General features: G+C 37.0%; 2 protein-coding genes across 7 annotated transcripts in view; one reads left to right on the top strand and one right to left on the bottom strand.

Annotated features, from left to right (window-relative positions):
- The window catches only part of Mfsd8 (major facilitator superfamily domain containing 8), an 86,622-nt gene that overhangs the window by 16,009 nt on the left and 50,423 nt on the right, over nucleotides 1-20,190 (bottom strand). For 2 of the 5 annotated variants that reach the window (XM_076864278.2, XM_076864281.1), the window contains exons 1-5: nucleotides 16,257-16,413; nucleotides 12,435-12,526; nucleotides 10,458-10,501; nucleotides 4,039-4,279; nucleotides 2,600-2,713 (exon numbers count right to left, since the gene is read on the bottom strand). In XM_076864278.2, coding sequence (XP_076720393.1) covers nucleotides 2,600-2,713; nucleotides 4,039-4,279; nucleotides 10,458-10,501; nucleotides 12,435-12,526; nucleotides 16,257-16,321 — 556 coding nt within the window. In that variant the 5' untranslated portion in view covers nucleotides 16,322-16,413. Of the gene's footprint in view, nucleotides 1-2,599; nucleotides 2,714-4,038; nucleotides 4,280-10,457; nucleotides 10,502-12,434; nucleotides 12,527-15,852; nucleotides 15,912-16,256; nucleotides 16,414-20,190 lie in introns of those variants that run through there. The other 3 variants (XM_076864279.2, XM_076864280.2, XM_076864282.2) reach the window with 2 other exon arrangements.
- Nucleotides 16,557-20,190, top strand: part of Abhd18 (abhydrolase domain containing 18) — a 39,556-nt gene continuing 35,922 nt past the window's right edge. The window contains exon 1 of one of the 2 annotated variants that reach the window (XM_076864285.2): nucleotides 16,557-16,746. The gene's annotated coding sequence lies outside the window, so the exon portion shown is untranslated. The remainder of the gene's footprint in view (nucleotides 16,747-20,190) is intronic. The other variant, XM_076864283.2, reaches the window with a different exon arrangement.

The raw sequence follows: 20,190 nt of genomic DNA, 5'->3' as shown, positions 1-20,190 counted from the left end.
CTGTCAATATCTCCTTTTTTTGCTTTTTGTTTTTGGAGGTATAGGGTGGAGGAATGGGGAGGAGTGCTAGGCATGAACCCCAGCACTTCGAGGATGCAGAGCACATGCTCCACCATGGAGTCACACCCCAGCCCCAGGAACTTCTTTTCTCAAAAAAAATTCCAATTGGAAATTTAAGTTATACAGTTTCTTCAATAAATAAATTATAAAAGTTTAATCAGTTTCATTATAACAAAGAAAACATCATATTTTAGGTTAAATATTTTAAATACTATTTATATACCCAAATTATATATATTTGATATAATTTAAAATTTGATCTGTGGCAAAACTGGACATCAACAGTACTATGGTTTGCTTTCCTGTCTGAATTCTATATGAGGCTCTGTTAATCACGAGCATATAACCTTAGGGTGAGGAGGAAGTGAGATGCTGTACCTAAAGAACAGTGCCCAGCCCATAGCAAGCATTCAGTAAATGCACCACTTGTTGAATGCTTACTACTGAAGAAGCCATCAAATCTCTTCAGGCTTCCATTTACTTATCTATAACACAAACTGTTTAAATGAGATAATCTTTCAAAACTTTGAAGGTGGTCAACAATATTCTATCTACACAAGGTACTGTGCTAATAATGAGAAGGCAGAGTGAAAAATAAGAAGACTCAGGTTATGTCCTCGTGTATTTTACAGTATAGCCTTAAGGTTCAACCCGTCTACATTTGTGCTTATATTTGTTCCAGAATATTAAACCAAAATATTAGGATTCGGATAAACCTATGAATTAGACCCTATTCTGTTGAGCCTTTTTTGGCTCAAGAAAAGGAAGTAATGGGAACTGAGGGTGGGGGTGAGGTGCTAATGATGAAGTAAACTGAGTTAGATCAAAACTGATAATATTCATAAATGTAATCAACAGCAAAGCATAGATCAAGTATCTGGATTTTCAATATTTTCTGGACATTAAAAATGACGGTAATCATTATACAAAATACATGCATGAAGATGTGAATTTGGTGTCAACATACCTTATATACAAACAGAGATATGATAAATTTTGGTATAAAGATATATTAAGAATTGTAATACAAAAAAAAAGAAAGCTCATGTATAATGGCATAATTTGGCGTGAACATACTTTATATACAGAGTTATGAAAAATTGTGCTGTGAATGGATAATTATGAATGAAATGCATTCCACTATTGTCATGTATGTAAGAAATTTTTAAAAAGTCCCAATAAACAAAAAAAATTTTTTAAAAGCATATCATATGAAATTTCTGAAAAGCAGTAATAAAGAAAAGGTACTAAAACAACAACAAAAATCAGCCAAAGAAACAAAGACATATTACATATAGGGAAACACATTTTAAAAAATCATAGATATTTAACATGAAAAATATGAAATAATACGGATGAAATAATCAACAACCAGAACAACATAATAACAAAAGAAACCAGTCCCAAATAAAGAATCATACCACATATTTCCAAGTGTATGAAATTCTAGAATGGGAGAAAATAAATTATAATGACAGGGAAAGTGAAATAGTTGAAAATAAAATTGTATAGAGCAAACTTCTGAGATAATCAATGCTTTATATTTTTTTGGTTGAAACGACATAATTCATATATTTGTCAAAATATCAAAGTATACTTCTAATTGGATACATTTTTATTCTATGTACATTATTTCTGAATAAAGTTGATTTCAAACACACTGAAAAAAAAATGACTAATTTCTCTACTCAGCCAAATGAATTTGCCTTAGGGAATTATTAAAATCATATTATTTTTTTTTTTTTTTTACACTTAGCAAAAGGATAGAGGCTTTGGAAGAAATAGTAAACACTTTCAACCGGGCATGAGAGTGCACACCTATAATCCCAACAACTCCGGAGGTTGAGGCAGGGGGATCACAAGTTCAAGGTCAGGCTCAGCAAGGCCCTAATCAACTTTTCGAGATCCTGTCTCAAAATAAAAAATAAAAAGGGCTGTAGATGTGGCTCAGTGGTTAAGCAACCTGAGTTCAATCCCAATGCCCCACCCTACCCCCCCCAAAATCCATAAAACGAAACACATTTTCATTTTCTTCAGCCGTAGAAAAGTCTTAAAGCTATGGACAAAGGGTTAAAGGGTAAAGAATCTTATAACTTTCCTCAAATACTTGAGTAAAAAGAATTGTTCCCAATAAATGCAAAAATAAACTCTTGCAAAGATGTCAGAACAAACTGATTAGTTGACAAGAGTCAGAGTTAGGTCTGAATCTGAATTTCCCATTTACTATCTGGGTAACCAATTTTCTTAGGCTCTCTCTGCTTTTAGCATCTTCATCTGTAAAGTGGGACAAATAGCATTTAACTTGAGAGAACTGGTGTCAAGGTAAAATGAGCCTTGCCTCACTGCCAGAACACTTGCCTAGCACACAAAAACCCTTTGGTTCAATCCCCAGCACTGAAAAAAATTAAATAAAAATAAAAATTTAGTTTCCCTCATTTTGCCCATCAGCCAGGAGGTTTTATACTGGATTATATGTAACTTTAAAACACAAAGGTTTCCCCAATTCAAATTCAAATCATGACAAGTGAAGAGCACCTACCTGGACCTAGAATAAATCCTAATGCTTGACACGTGCTTGTATTGGCCATAGAACTTGTTCTTTCCTGAAGGGAAGTAGCACCAGCAATATATGATCTAACCACTGCAACATTTCCTAAGAAAAGACACAATAATCCACAATAAAAGAGAATATCCTTCAATTTATAACATGGCACTTAATTTGGCTCTATGCAAAAAAAGAAATGTTGGTCAACATTATAAGTCACTGCTTCCTCTTTATGATCCTACAAGGCATTTAAGAAATGTTTATTGAACAAATGCATGAATTAATGGAAAACAGAATTTTTAGTAATATTAAAACACAGTTTTGAATAGATAGAAAAATGGCATTATAAAAATATCAAACTTTCTCCATTAAGCACTCAGAAAGCTCTGAGTGAATGGTATATTACCATTTTTTATTTGCATCTATTTTGAGACAGAATGTTGCTCAGTTGTTCAGATTGCCCTTGACCTCTTACCTTAGCCTCCCAAGTAGCTGGAACTATAGGCATGCACCACCATACCAGGCTTACAACTATTTTTAAAGGAAAGATGTCACAAACTCTGCATGCATAGACCTGAAATATATGAAACAGGGGAAAAAATCCAATAACAATTTACCTCAAGAGTTTTATTGAGCCAGGTGTGGTAGGGCATGCCTGTAATCCCAGATGCTTAGGAGATTAATTCAGGAGTATCACCAAGTTCCAGGCCAGCCTGGGCAACTTACCAAGACTCAAAATACAAAATATAAGAGGGACTGGGGATATAGCACAGTGATAGAGCAACCCTGGATACAATTCTCAAAACCCAAAAAAGTTTTTCTGAGCACTTACTATGTTCAAGAGATTCTGCTAGGAGCCAGAGAAGATTAAAAAGTGTCATAACTATCTCTAATTGCAAAGAGTTTACCATCTGACTAGCAAGAAAGGATAAAACCATGCAAGACTATAAGAAAGTGCCAGAGAGGGCTGGGGATGTGGCTCAAGTGGTAGCGTGCTTGCCTGGCATGCATGCGGCCTGGGTTGGATCCTCAGCACCACATACAAACAAAGATGTTGTGTCCGCCAAATACTAAAAAATAAATATTAAAAAAAAAAAGCACCAAAAAAAAAAAAAGAAAGAAAGTGCCAGAGAGAGGTCAGAGAAAAGGAAGATCGAGGGGTAGAGTGGTGTGGGAGGGCTTCATGTAAGATGTAAAAATTAATCTGCATCTTGAAGGATAATAATGGGAACAAAGGAGAAAACCTACAGGTAATGAAACACAATGAGCAAGGCAAATTGGTAGGAAAACATACTTGCCTCTTTGTAAGAAAAGATGTGTGTGCCCAATTGTGAGATACTAGACTAAGAAGAAATAAAGCCAGGCAAGAGGGCATAAACATTAGGATGAATGTGAAGTTGACACAATCAGACATATACATACAAACATATTACCTGCTCCAAATCCCACCAATCCACGAGCGGCCAACATGTAGTATTTATTATGAGAAGCTGGAACGTGGACATATGCATAAAGGCAGTTGGCTGCTACTGAAATAAAGATGGAGATGACGAGAGGTTCTTTCCGTGGTCTATGGTTAGACCATAAACCAAATATAGGTGAAGCTACCATTTGACCAATACTAAACGAAGCAATAACCCAGCCCAAAAAACTTGCATCAGCTGTCTGATCAATCTGCAAAAAAAATAAATAAATAAACACAATGCTTTAAGAATTGTTTACCCAAGAAAGGTAAAGTTTAAATACATTTGTCTGACCATGTAAGTCTTTCTATTAAAAAACAGAAACAATTCTAACATAGAGGTTCTGAACTCTATTACAGGAAAGAATTCAAACTTCTGACATTACAATTAAATGTGCTAACAATTCACTGTGTTAGAAACAATGAGGTGCCACCAGAAATCAAAAGCAAGTGGACAAGGCAAACTGTACTTCTGACAGAGAAGCAAGCTAAGGAACCTGGCTAGCAAGGACACCTACGTGGGCAGTCTGCCCGTTCATATACCTCAGACAGCACTACCCGCATTCTGATTAGAAGACTTGGGATACAATCTACACTATTGGTTTATTTTAAAATTAGGGAGAGCAAAAGGGAAGGGCTATAATTGAAGTGGCTACAATTGGATCCAATTAAGGCTGAATACTATATTCTGAAAATGCACCACCAGACTTTCTATTTCTCACACTGTATACAGGGAAAACATAAATAAGGGAGCATCATTTTTTTTAAAAATTTTTATGGAAATAAGTGGTACATAAAAATCTTGTTGAAAAGATAATTATATTTTACATATAAATGTTTTATATATACATATAAAAATAATAACTTCATAAAAATAATGAGATATTCCTTAAAATTCTTATAAATACAATTTTTTTTATATTTATGCTATCCCGTAAGCAGACATTAGTGTGGTAAATCTATTACTACTATTTTTTACACTGGGCATAATGGTCAGATGGGTAAAACACAAAAGCTGACAATTCTCTTATTAAAAGTATTACTAATTCTTCCTTTCAACATCAGGGTCCATTCTGCTACTTAAGGAAGGTTTAGTTTTGGTTTTGGTTTTGATGCTACTGGGGATTGAACTCAGGGTCTTTTGCATGCTAGGCACATATTCTATCGATGATTTACATCCCTAGACCTAAAGAGGGTTTACTATCATGAAAAGTGAAGAGAGAACCAAATGACTAAAACTCAGAAAATACAACACTTTCAGAAAAATAGAAAACTTTCGTTTAGAAAAGGGACTGTGAAACAAATCAACATAAACAGTCACTTGGGGGAAATAAGAACCATTAAACTTTATAAAATGAATTTAAATAAATATAGAAAATCAACTTAAAAATCAAGAGCTAGGTGTGATGGTACATGTCTATAATCCCAAGTACTCCAGAGGCTGAAGGATCACAAATATGCAGCAGCCTCAGCAACTTAGTAAGATCCTGTCTCAACAAAAGAAATAAAAAGAACTGGGAATGTAACTCAAGGGTAAAGTATCTTGGGTTCAATCCCCAGTCCAAAAAAAAAAAAAAAAAAAAGAAAAAAAATTTAAATAAAAATAAACTCCCAAAGTGTTGGGTACTTAAGTTCAAAACACTGTTCTCTAAAATGCAACAGTACTGACAAAGTCAGAGTTCTAGCAATGTTAATGCTTTGCTAGGAGAACTTAGATATGAATGTGTGTGTTTCAAAGCTCCTCACCTATTATCGTGCAGATTATTGCTTAAATGTAACATAAACTCTATATCAAAAACTTATGACAGACAATAGGGATACAAAAAAGAATAAACACAGTCCCTACCATTAAGGAGTGTCCCAACTAGGTTCTACTTAGCTCCATTTGAAAAATTCTGAGTAGCTGAGAAAATAAATAAAATGCTTTAATATATTATTTGTATTATAATATAATATATTTGGATTTTTTGTTTGTTTTTGTCTTCATACCAGGCATTAAACCCAGAGGCATTTAACCACTAAGTCATATCTTCAGCCCATTTTTTAGTTTTAATTTTGTGACAGGGTCTTGCTAAGTTGCTTAGGGCTTCATAAATTGCTGAGGCTGGCTTTAAACTTGTGTTCCTCCTGCCTTCACCTCCAGCGCCTGTCTGGGATTACAGGTGTGCACCACCAAGCCTAGTCACTTTAATTCTGTATCAGTCAGGTGGGAATAACCTCCTCCAGAGTTTTTATAAAAATTATTTGAGCCAACATATGTACAGTGCTTAGGAGCAGGTCACTATATTACATGCACTTAGTGACTTACCTATACAATATAAGGACAAATATTTCTTAATGTTTTCTTTTAATAATATGCCAGTTTTATTATCATGCTATATTATCATAACTCATCAACTCCCTGACACAATGAAATAAGCTATCACTCTAATTCATAATTTATGTTCTAAGAATGTGTCTTCCTAGAGGTCATCCCCACCTTTGGGCAACACTTCATTGATGCCTGTCTGTCACCAGGGGCCAGGAGATACATATTCAGAATAGAACCAAATTCTTTTGGAAAATTTGCTGCTTTTTGTTTATTTGTTTTGTGGGAGAGAAGTTTAGCCTAGCTTTTATCTTTCTGACAGATGATAAGCTAGATAATATTTTGCACACACTATCTTAAAAGCAAGATATCTTGCAACATACTATCATAAAATAATTAGTATCCTGAAATTCAGAAAATGTCTGCTATTTTCTAGCTGTGTGACCTTGGACAAAGAACTTGTCTTCTCAGCCCAAATTCTTCACGTGTCAAATAGGACTAACAGTAACTAACTCCCAGGGGTGCTCTGAAGTTCAAGGATGATGTAGATAAATCTTAGTACTTTCCAGACTGGCTGCACCAATTTGCAGCCCCACCAACACTGTATGAGTGTGCCTTTTCCCCCACATCCTCGCCAACACTTATTGTTGTTTGTCTTCATAATAGCTGCCATTCTGACTAGAGTGAGATGATATCTTAGAGTAGTTTTGATTTGCATTTCTCTAATTGCTAGCGATGATGAACATTCATATATTTGTTGACTGACTGTATACCATCTTCTGACAAGTGTCTGTTCAGGTCCTTGGCCTACTTATTGATTGGGTTATTTGTTTTTTTGGTGCTTACCTTTTTTAGTTCTTTATATATCCTAGAGATTAATGCTCTATCTGATGTGTGAGGGGTAAAGATTTGCTCCCAAGATGTAGGCTCTCTATTCACGTCACTGATTGTTTCTTTTGCTGAGAAGAAATTTTTTAGTTTCAGACCGTCACATTTGTTGATTCTTGTTTTTAATTTTTGTGACTGCTGGTGGGGCTGCAAAGTGGTGCAGCCAATATGAAAAGCAGTATGGAGATTTATTGGAAAACTGGGAATGGAACCACCATTTGATCCAGCTATCCCTCTCCTCAGTCTATACCCAAAGGACTTAAAAATAGCATAATACATGGACACAGCCATATCAATGTTTATAGCAGCACAATTCACAATAGCTAAACTGTGGAACCCACCTAGATGCCCTTCAATAGATGAATGGATAAAAAAAATGTGGCATATATACACAATGGGATATTACTCAGCAATAAGAGAGAATAAAATCATGACATTTGCAGGTAAATAGATGGAGTTAGAGAAGATAATACTGAGTGAAGTTAGCCAATCCCAAAAAACCAAATGCTGAATGTTTTCTCTGATATAAGGAGGCTGATTCATAGTGGGGTAGGGAGGGAGAGCATGGGAGGAATAGACAAATCTAGATAGGGCAGAGGGGTGGGGAGGGGATATTGGGTTAGAAATGATGGTGAAATGTGATGAACTTATTACCCAAAGCACATGTATAAAGACACAAATTGGTGTGAATATATTTTGTATACAATCAGAGATATGAAAAAAGGTGCTCTATATGTGTAATAAGAATTATAATGCATTCCGATGTCATCCATAAATTTTAAAAATTAATTTTAAAAAGGCTTAGTATTACACCTGGTACACAGGAAGTTCTCAATATCATTATGAAATTTCTTGATTAAATTGATACAGTTTGGGGCAGAAGTTACATTTGTATTGCCAAAGGACTAGTTATCAGCTCACAAACTCAATAAATTTACATTTAAAAGCTGTCAAATGTCTACAGAAAGACTTGTAACTTTTCAAAATTCAACTTATTATGCAGAATCATTACAAACAATCTTCTTTTGAGACTTTTGCAGGTTAAAAAAACTAGATAAGGGACTGGGGTTGTAGCTCAGTGGTAAAACATTTGCCTGGCATGTGTGAGGCCCTGGGTTTAAGCCTCAGCACCACAAAAAAAGTAAATAAAATAAAGGTATTATGTCCATCTACAATAAAAAAAAAAAAAGACTAGATAAAAGAAATGTAATTTTAGCAAAGAAACAGTTGTTTCTAATTTGTTAAATATCCTGTTTAAATTCCAATGACTCTGCCAATATGGAAAGAATGCTTTGTGTCATGATAATAATTTTTTTTATATAACATAACTTTTAAAATTAACTTCCAAGAATCTGAGGATATGGGTCAGTGGTAGAGGGCTTGCAAGTACATGCAAGGCCCCTGGTTCAATTCCTAATACTACAAAAGAAATGTATGCTGCATTTGTCACAGATTATTAACCAATACTGATAATTAGTACTAACGAAAGTCTGTACTTTATTCAAATTTTCCCAGATCTTACCTAATGACCTTTTTCTGTTCTAAGATCTCACCGGGATACCACATTATATTTAGTCCTCACGGTTTTTTAAATATATATTTATTTTTGAGTTGTAATTAGACACAATACCTTTTTATTTTATTTATTTATTTTTATGTGGTGCTGAGGATTGAACTCAGGGTCTCACACATGCTAGGCAAGCAATCTACCGCTGAGCCACAACCCTAGCCCCAAGTCCTCATGTTTTTTTAGATTCCTCTGAGCTGTGACAGTTTCTCAGACTCTCCTTATTTTTTATGACTGATTTGTCTGATGTTTTCCTCATGATTAGAACAGCGTTATGAGCCTTTTTTATGATATCCTTCAATGGTACACACCACCGTACAATGGAATAGCATTCCATTATACAAATGTACCACATGTTGCTTCTCTACTCATTGCTTTAAGTATCTGTTGCATACTTCAGCTTTTGGCAATTATAAATAAAGTTACTACAAACATTAGTATGCAGATTTTTGTGTGGACATAAATTTTCAAATCAGTTAGCTAAATATCTGGAAGCATAATTGCTAGATGCTACACTAAAACTATATTTAGGTTTTTTAAGAAACTCCCAAGTGGCTGTACCATTTTGCATTCCCACCAGGAACACATGATAAATCATATTCTCTCTCTTTCTCTTTCCTTTTTTTTTTTTTTGGGGGGGGGTGATACTAGGTAGGGATTCTTTTTCCCCTTGTTATTATTCTCTAAATAATAGAATTTAACCATCTCAAGTTTTCTATCTTTATTTTTTAAATATTTTTGTAGTTGTCAATGAACCTTTATTTTATTTATTGATATGTGGCACTGAGAATGGAACCCAGTGCCTCACACATGCCAGGCAAGCGCTCTGCCACTGAGCCACAACCCCAGCCCTCTATGTTTATTTTTAATATGATGCTTTATAATTTTTTTTTAATTTTTATTATTGGTTGTTCAAAACATTACATAGTTCTTGACATATCATATTTCATACATTTGATTCAAGTGGGTTATGAACTCCCATTTTTACCCCGTATACAGAATGCAGAACCACATCGGTTGATGCTTTATAAATTAATAACAAAATCTATTACACATAAAAATAATAGAGTTTAACAAACATTTATGTAGCATTTATACTTTATTAGATATAATCTAGGAATAAATAAAGTCTCTGGAGAATGTGAAGAGATTACATGTAAATTTTAAATTTAAATAAATCATTTTACTTAAGGGATTTGAGCAGCCATAAATTTTTGTATCCTGGGGTAGGAAGTCCTAGATATCAATATCCCAAGAAAACCAAGGGAATACTGCATATTATCTATTCTATTCATAATGTTGCCCAACAATCCAGATTAATTCCAAGGGAAAAATATGAAATTATCCCTCAGGAATATCATCTGTATATTTTGTGGATTAAGACTATGTCCAGCTATAATCCTGTCTTCTTAGTATTGCATCCATTTTACTCCAAATGTGTTCTGGTTTGCCCAAAACATATTCTGTTACTTTACTTACAAGGCTCTTTTGAGGAACTATGTTCTAAAGTTATCTAGTAGAGATTAAACTACAGAATATTAAAGAGCCACTCTAGAAAATATTCAACTACTTAAAACTTACTACTACTACAGTTACTTATGAAAAGAACAGATAGAAATGTACAAACCTTTTGGAGATATGGCCATATTGACATTATCACAATAGAAAACCCTGTAAAGAAGAAAACCTGGTTATTTATAATTATAACATTTTAATCACTATTACAGATATAATTTTTGGAACTACAGCATGGATTTTAAAGTATCATTCTAAACCTATAAATTTGTACACACAAATGCGTAATTTATCAAAAAGTGTCATTTTTAATTATTGAAAAGAAAATGAATACTAAAGACTGAAAAAAACAGAATCATAGTACATGCCCATAATTAAGACAATAAAAGCAGAGAACCTATTTCTCCTCACTCAGGTAGTCTCATCTCTAAATGGACATTACCAAAAGCTTGAAGTGTTTATAGCAGACATAAATAGAGGAAAGGCCACATTGTTAGACAGGAAGTGGCAGGCTTTTAGCCTGTATTCTTTGGAATAGAGAATTCACTGTAAGGGAAGACTAGGAAAAAGGAAAATGGTCACATACAGGGAGTACTGGATATAAAGAACCAAGATTATTCATGATGTACATATCTTTTGAAAATTCACTATCACTACAAGCCTTTACTGCTTAAGAACTTCAGTGATAAAATGCCAATGCTATTTATCAATTTTACTTGTTTCTCTCTATATATATGTGTGTGTGTTGCTAGAGATCAAATCCAGGGACTCACACAAGTACTCCACCACTGAGTTATAACCACAGCCTTATTTGTCAATTTTAAAGGTTAACCAAATTCAATCAGAAATTCTAGAAAGCTTATGTTTAACTGAGATATAATTCACATACTATACAATTCACCCATTTAAAGTACACATTGGGTAGGCGAGTGGTGCAAGCCTGCAATCCCAGAGACTCAGGAAGCTGAGGCAGGAGGATGGCAAGTTTGAGGACAGCCTTGGCAACTTAGCAAGAACTTTAACAATTCAGTGAAACCCTGTCTCTAAATAAATAAATAAATAAAGGTCTCAGGATGAAGTTCAGTGATAAAGGACCTCTGGGGTTAAAAAGTACCAAAGGTAAATAAATAAAAAGTATTATTATCCAATGCTGAATCATGCATAGGACTGGCAGGTGAGAAAAAAACAGGAATATACAAAAAAAAAGTCTAGTAGAATGACCTACATTAAATTTATCTTCTAAAAGAAACCACTTGTAAAAATCAATGCCTACAGATTTAAAGAATCTAAACTTGGAAAAAAGTTCTCTAAAACATTTCACAATATTGGTAATTCTTATGTTTCCTCATCCTTTTAATTCCCCAGTACTGGGAATTAAACCCAGGGGTGTTCTACCACTGAGCTACATCCCCAGCCCTTTATTGTTATTTTGAGACCAGATCTTGCTCAGTTACCCACCTGGCCTCGAACTTGTGATCCTCCTGTCTCAGCCTCTTGAGTCACTGGGATTACAGGTGTGTGTATCAGCCCTCTTATTTTTAATATGGTTACAGATATTGATATTCTGAAAAGATTTCCTTATAAAATTTTACTTTTAAGTAACTATATATTTATAAATAATGATACTACATTAAAATTCATTAAGCAAGACCAATTAATAGTCTCATACTTTACTATTTGTATGTTATGGCAATGAGAGAACTAAATTAAGGCTCAAAGACAACAACAACATAAATTTAAAAAAAAACAGTTAAACTAAACTACATCAAAATTTAATCACGCTTCATTCACGCAGTCGCAGCTTTTCAGGAGGGTGGGAGGTTGGGTGGGAGAACAATTTGAGGCCAGGAGTTCAAGTGGGAGTTATTTAACAAGTATAAAGTTTCAATTTTATAAGATGAGCATATTTTAGAGATTGGTTACATAACAATATGAACAAGATATGCTTAAACCACCGAATTCAGATAGGGTAAGATAATAATTTTTATGTTATGTATTTTTCACACCCTAACAGGTAATTTTAAAATATTAAATGAGGTAAAAATTAATTTTGAATTTTTAAAATTTTTTTATAATGTCTAATACTTACCTATACTGCTGAGAAACATAGTAAGATACAGAATCCTAATAGATCTCCATCGGCTCTTATAATGCTCTTCAGTTTCTATAATGTCCCATTCTCTAAATGTAAAGGATAAAAAGTAATATAGGTTGAGCATCCTAAATCTAAAAACCCAAAATCCAAAATCTCTAAAATCTGAGACTTTTTGAGCACGAACACGACACCTAAGTGGAAAATTTTACACATAAACCCCACATGATAGGTCATAGTCAAAACATAAACACACTAAAAATACTGTATAAAATTACCTTTGAATATTCCAAAATCAGGAAAAATCCAAAATCTGAAGCATTTCAGATAAATCTATACAAATTGAATATCCTTGTCTCATTATGAGCAGATCTTTATGTGTTAATAATTTTCTCTTGCTTTGAGTTTGCAAATGGTATAACATTTGTAATTTACAAGTCCTGTTTTCTGCTGTACGAATCATATAAATGAGCAAATTTTAAAAATTTCCATAGATCATATGTAGAAACACTAAGTATAATTTACCCTTTATTGTATACAGATACTTAGAAGACAGAAGATAGCTTTAAAAAGCAAAACATTTGCACACCGACTATTTTGCTATTGTTGGCATATACAAATCACAAGGGGACATAGGTTAATAGCAGTACTGTGTTTGTCAAAAAACTTTGAATTCATTATTGAAAAACAAAACAGAATCCATATTCTAAGAGGACAGGAGAAATGTGTGCTCACTGAGGGAACAGTATAATGATTTAACATCTACAGAAATAAGAAAAAAGAAACTGATTCTATAAAGATATGATCAATCAGGACAGAAGCCCCAGTAATATTGTTTTTTACAGAGACTGAAATTGCAAAGAAAACTTGGAAGCACCTAGAGCATTTTAGGTTACTCTAAGAGAGAAATAGCAAACTATATTCTGTAGGCCAAATCTAGCCCACCACCTTTTCTGTATGACTTACGAGGTAAGAATACTTTTTACACATGGATATTTTTTATCAATTTAATGTCTGAAAACACTAATTTTGAACTCCAATTAAGGAAATGTCATTCTCTTAAAATGCTATTCCTCTCATTAATAGACCAATGTTACAAAATATTTTATTCACTTATTATTATATTTAAAATTTTTTACCAAAAACTTTTGTAGAATTTGTTTTTTTGTTAGTATTTATCCTTATATTCTTGAGTTTTACTTTAGGCCTGATAAAGCCTAAAATACTTCCATCTGGGCCTTCCCAGAAAAAGTTTATCCTTCACTGTTCTCCTTAATGAAGCTCTATAAAGGAGGTCCATTGGGAAGCACTGGAAACTCAAGAAAGGAATTGGAAACTAACCCCTCCATGTTAGCAAATTATAACCAACCTTGTTAGACAACAAGGACTACAGCTAACCAGACTCATGTCTGTGCCAGATAGTCAAATTGAACAAGGCCTGACAGGCTCAATTTGTTAAGGAATCAAATTATGTTTTTAAAGATAGTATACTTATTGAATTATTCTCAAAATATTCTTTTTATTTTTAAAATGTTAAATCTTAGCCAGCCACAGTGGTGAAGGCTTAAAATCCCAAGGACTTGGGAGGATGAGGCAGGAGGATCTCAAGTTTGAAGCCAGCCTAGGCAAACTATTGCAACTGTAAATAAAAAAAGAAAGGGGCTGAGGATACAGCTCAGTAGTAGAGCACTCCATGTTCAATTCCCAATACCATAAATACATTGCTAACTCTAGAATCTCAAACTGAAGAATTGTTAATGAAGGGAACTTTGAATTAGATGGACACTAATGAGCATCAGACAATCACTTGGATGAAATGAAAGCTAAGGAAAAAAAAATCTCTTTTTAAATAGGCTTATTTGGACAGAGTCATAGAATGTGCAATATACTATAAGAACACATTTAATATGGTTAAATGTTGAATTATGACTCAAGGAGCAATCTGTTTGGAAAACAGATAAAAAAAAACAACAAGAAGCAAAAGTGATTTTTTTTTTTATTTTTAAAGAGGGAGAGAGAGAATTTTAATATTTATTTTTTAGTATTTGGCGGACACAACAATCTTTTGTCTGTATGTGGTGCAGAGGATGGAACCCGGGCCACACGCATGCCAAAAGAGCGCGCTACCAATTGAGCCACATCCCCAGCCCCTCAAAAGTGATTCTGAGAAACTCAAATGCCACAAAGTCCATGCACTCAAACGTGCACTTGACTAACAGGAAAGATCTTTAGCCCCAAATCAGAGGAAGTACACAATTCTATTAAGCATAGATACCTGGTTTTCAAAGCCACAGCAAACTAGAAGTCCTCAAATAAAACTAGAGAAAAGGGAGGTTGCTGAGAGCAACAAAAACAGGGGTTGTTGACCAATTACACAAATGAGATGAGGGATACTCCACGAGTAACAAAATAGGCAGAAAAACTAGAAAGCTGACATAAATAATCTTAAAAAGTACAGCAGTGTGGTATAAACTAGTAAGCAGTTTATTAAACCCAAATGCCTTCACAGACCTACAGGACATCATTGTATTAAAACATACTTCAATGCTGATATTCATTTTAATGATCTCAAGATAAAATCAAGTAAGATAAAACTGCATTTCATATGCTCTGTTTAGTAAATAGAGAACTGGAGGGTTTCAATAAAAGAGATTAAAATATTTGGTGCTGAAGAATTAAATAAGCAAAAATCAAAATTTAGACAGCTTAAGTCTGTATATTTATTAATTTACTTAACAAAATAATTATTTGTTTTGAATGAAACAATACTGTTTTATTATTTAAATAATACTATTTAATTCTGTTTTCCTAAAGGCAAAAATACATACTTAACTCTGCAATTTGACAAAAAGTATAAACATTTCTGAACAGCAAGAATTATAAGAATCAAAATACTAACACACGGGTTGTGGTTCAGTGGTAGAGCGTTTGCCTAGCATTCGTGAGGCACTGGATTCGATTCTCAACACCACATACAAATAAATAAAAATAATTTTAAAAAATACTAGCACGTTATCCCTTAAATATGTAAACATGGGTTTTCATCTGTACATTTGGCGTAGGACAAAAGGGGAGCCCACTTATTTGCTAAGAAAGTATCAAGAAGCTATCAGATAATTAAATGAGTCAATACTAAGGCCAGTATCTTCAAGTATGGATTAAAACCATCATTTTGTGAAATGTGAAAGTGATCAGTTCTAACTGGCCATCACAGTGCTGTGATTTGGCCATTGCAACTTTATTGCGTTAAAAGTCAGAGAGGCAGCTTGGGTTTCTCATCCATTCTGTATCAAACTCCAACAAAAGAGGAGTCGAGTAGACAAGAAAAAGCTCTCAGGCACGAGTGCCTGACATAGGATTATCAAGAGCCTCCGGGAGCCCCCGGTCTAGATGTCACCCGCACAAGGACACTTACCTAGCAGTGGGAGTCTCGCCCAGGAACAAACGCCAACTCCTGCAACCAGCTGCGGTGACCTCTAACCCTCGTCCCCGAGCCGCTTTCTGCTCTCAGTCTGCCCGGGTTCTCCCGCCCCGCCCCTCCCGGGTGCGCCTAGGGGCGCCCCAGCCTGCGGACCCCGGACGGCCACTCCCCACTATTCTCAAATACACTCATTTTTTCTGCAGCGCCTTCTTTCTGGGTTTCGTGCTAGGTCGTAACCCCGAACCTAAGGCTGGCCGCGCCGCGGTCTGACGCCCTTCCCCACAGCTGGGAGCAAACCGCGGCTCCGGCCGAGCCGACTCCCCAGTCAGCGAGGGCGCGGCCCCGGGAGGTAACAGCGGGCCTCCACTGCGGGAGGGTGAGAGGTCCTCCCAGCTCACCTGCTTCCGGATGGGTGATCCCCTAAGAGCGGCTCCCGTTCAGAATCCTCGCCCGGGCTCGCCATAGTGACAGCCCCCACAGCGAGGCGCGCGGCCAGCTCGCGCGACACCTGACCCCTCGGGTTCAAACCCCGAGCTGGCCAAACAACCTGGCCAGTGCGCGTGCGCGGAAGTAGGCGGGGCGCCAGCGCTCGGAGGCGGGGAAAAGGGGTGGGGCTCCGCGTCGTCGGCCTCCTGCCCGCGTCCGCCTCCGCCAGCTTCCCTGCCTCGCGGGGTAGAGCCGGGAAGAGCGGGCGTGGGTCCAGGCGCCGCCCAGCCTGGCTCGAGCTCCTCCCTCCTCGCGCAGTCTGCGGGTGCCACCGCACTATTCCTGGAGAGCCTTCGGTCGGTGCGGCTGTGGGGCTGCCAAAGGAGTCCCGGGAGCGGCGGCGGCGGCGGCGGCGGCGCCAGGACGCGCGGCCAGCGAACCGTGGGCTTCGCCCGGCGGCCAGTAAGTAGTCGGCCGAGGCCGAGTCCCGCGCCACTCGGCGCGCCGCCTACGTGCGGACAGTCAGGGACGCCAGGCGCAGCGCGAAGCTGGGGCGCGGGGCTGGGGCGCGGGGCGGGCGAGACCCGGCTGGGGCGGGCGCGCGGCGAGGGCGGCGAGGAGGGAGGCCCAGGTGCGGACCCCTCCTCCCCAGCTGCCCGGCGGGGAAGGCGCCTTGCCTAGGGCTGGCGAGGGCCGAGGCCCAAGGGGACGTCTCGCCGCGGTCCCGCGGAAGTCCCGCGGACTAGGGCCGGAGCCTTGCGAGGTGCCACTCAGCAGGGCCCGCTCGGGTCGCTGGGGTTTGGGAAAGTGCTTAGCAACGAAAGGCTCCTTATCACAAAGAAGATGGCATTTTTAGGAAATACGGGTGTTCTCACTACATCTAGATGCTATTTCCTTCCCGGTCTTTACGTATTAACATCTTATTCCTACAACTAGGCCTGAAGGCTAATTGGTTGCAGTAGCCCTTGTTTGTCCCGTAAATTAACCTTTTATTAGAACTAGTGATTTCATTTGATCACAACTAGCCTATGAGATAGGAAAAGCAAATAAATTTTCTATTGTATGGAGCACTAAAGGTCCAGAGAAGAGACTTTCCTGCAGTCGCTCAGTGTGGAAGTGGAGCTCACTCGGTCCATTTCATCTAATTTTTAAAAAAATTATTTTGGTTGTAGATGGACACAATACCTTTATTTTATTTATTCATTTTTGTGCGGTGCTGAGGATCCAACCCAGTATTTCACACATGCTGAACAAGCGCTGTGACCACAGAGCTATCCCCCAGCCCCTCAACTAATGTTTATAAGCTCACACTCTGTGCCAGATTCCACATGTTATGTGTGGCATTGCCATCATCTCTGAGCTTGGCCTCATTTGGGAACTTCTGGGCACATTCCACTGGTGAACAGCTAAACTTGAAGTGTCTTCTGTTCAGAATCATCTGAATCGAGACCTGATTAGTTGGTACTTGTTTGGTTCGGTCTTGCAAATTCATTTATAATAGCTGTAATTAGTTCCAACAAAATTCATAGGTAGGAAGTTTAGCATTTTCTAGCCATGTTTTTTCACTGTCATCCATCATTGCCTTTCTTTAAAAAAAATTATTAATTATTGATTGACCTTTATTCATTTATGTGTTTATATGTGCTGAGAATTGAACCCAGTGCCTCACACATGCTAGGCAAGCAAGCTACCACTGAGCCACAACCCCAGCCCCATCATTGCCTTTTTTAATCCCTGGAGGCTAGGGCAGTGTATGGCACATATGTAATGGACAAAGGAACTTTTAGCCAGTATTGCACTTAAAAGAAAGTTTGCTACAGGTATGTAAGCTGAAGGAATGCTTGTTGATTTACCTTACTTCATTCCTACATCCATACGTACATAACCTACTAAAGTGGGAATTTTCTCAAATAGACAGAAATTGAAGGTAGGGAGATTAAGTTAATTTGCCTAGGGTCACACAGGTAGTAAGCAACAGTTTAAATGAGAAAAAACAGCCTTTCTGACTATAAAGCCTGTACTCCTCACTATCATGCTTCCTGTGAAAAGAACAAGAAGTATCTTTTCTCATATCTCTTAAAATGTCAAAACATATTCAATTTTTATGTTAATAAAATAATTTGCTAGTGTACATTAGGCCAAGTATCACTTAAGTGACTTACTCAAGGTCACACAGCTAGTGGATTGACCCAGGTATTCTGCTCCTTTCCATTGCTGTGTCCAAGAGATGACTTCAGACCACAAAAACACATGCAACGAGTACTTGCAGGACTGGCAAAATCTAAATAAGCTCTAAGTATCTTTTAGGATCACACAGCATTCTTTTTCTTCCTGGTACTGGAAGAGATTGAACTCAGGGTGCCACCACCGAGCTACATCCCCAGCCATTTAAAAAATTAGGGCTGTGTTTAAATACTTAGGTATGAAAGTGACAGGAGATAAGAGTACTAGATGGCATGAAAGACCAGGAGTGCTACCTTAGCAATAAAACTCAGTTCTAAGAAAGGCATTTCATTCCTTGGCACAGTACTAGAACTTCTGTTTTTGTTTCAATTTGTTTTTCCCTTTCACAATGGCTATTTTAAAACATAGATGGCAGTTGTTTCAGTTTGGCCTGATACCTAACTTGAAAACAGTGGGTCTCACTAAATAGCCCAGGCTGGCCTTAAACTTGTGATGCTCCTGTCTCAACCACTCAAGAAGTTGGGATTATAGGAGTATCTGGAATTATAGGCATGTCCCACCTCACCTTGGCTAAGTAGACAGTTAAAAAAAACTTTTAGCCCTTTGGAAAAAGGAGATTAGATTATTTCCTGAACATTTCGTATGAGGTTATGAAACAATCCACTTAGTAGATTTCCTTAGATGACCCTTCAAAATAGATACCCACCCGCCTCCTAAACAAATCTCCTAATTTTCTCCAGTGTAAGGTTAAAAATGATTAAACATGTTACACAATGGTAGTAGATTTTTTTTGGGGGGGGGGGGAGTTTTTGGTGGTGGTGCTGGGGAGTGAACCCAGGATCTTGTGCATGCAAAGCAAACATTCTACCAACTGAGCTATATCCCTGGCCCTCTGTAGTAGATTTTTAACATTGGATATCTAAGGTATCTAAAGTCCTTCTTAGCTACTTAATCTTGTATAGAAAAAAGGTGATTTAAAAGTGAAATTACAAAATTAAAAATTTGGTGTCTTTTTGGAGGGTGGGAATAAATTTCTTATGCATGGTGTTGTTTTTTAAAGTATTTATGCCTTTGAGGTACATGTGTAACACATAAACAACATGAGGATAAAAGTCCTGCAGAAATTAGGGCTGTTTAAATACTAAGGTATGAAAGTGACAGGAGATAAGAGTACTGGATGGCATGATAGACCAAGAGTGCCACCTTAGCAATAAAGCTCATTTCTAGGAAAGGCATTTCATTCCTTGGCACAGTACTAGAACTTCTATTTTTGTTTCACTTTGTTTTTCCCTTTCACAATGGCTATTTAAAAACATAGATGGCAGTTGTGTCAGTTTGGCTTGATACATAACTTGAAAACAGTGGGTCCTGTTTCTGCCGAAACTCATTGGTGTTAGTCCAGCTAGTGTCAGGGCTTTTAGGGTCTGGCGTGGTTCCAGATGGTGCCTCCTTCTGGTAAATTGGAGTTGTCTTTACTCTGAGCTTGGGTTATTATCTGTTCATGGTGATACTGGATACCCTGAGCACAGCCAGCCCTGCCTAAAAAGACCTGCATAATTAGAGGGTCAGAAAAGCCTGGCATTTTATATTTTGGGGGCTGAAATAGAATTTAAGATTTATATAATTCCAAACCCAAGAACCATGCCTGGGTAAAAAAAAATTTTTTAATCATTTTCTTTTCACTAAAATAAAAAATCTAGGCTGGGATTGTGGCTCAGTGGA

Source organism: Callospermophilus lateralis, chromosome 8 (assembly GCF_048772815.1).
Source record: "Callospermophilus lateralis isolate mCalLat2 chromosome 8, mCalLat2.hap1, whole genome shotgun sequence".
NCBI classification, from domain to species: Eukaryota; Metazoa; Chordata; class Mammalia; order Rodentia; family Sciuridae; genus Callospermophilus; species Callospermophilus lateralis.
This window is presented reverse-complemented; position numbering and strand designations above follow the sequence as displayed.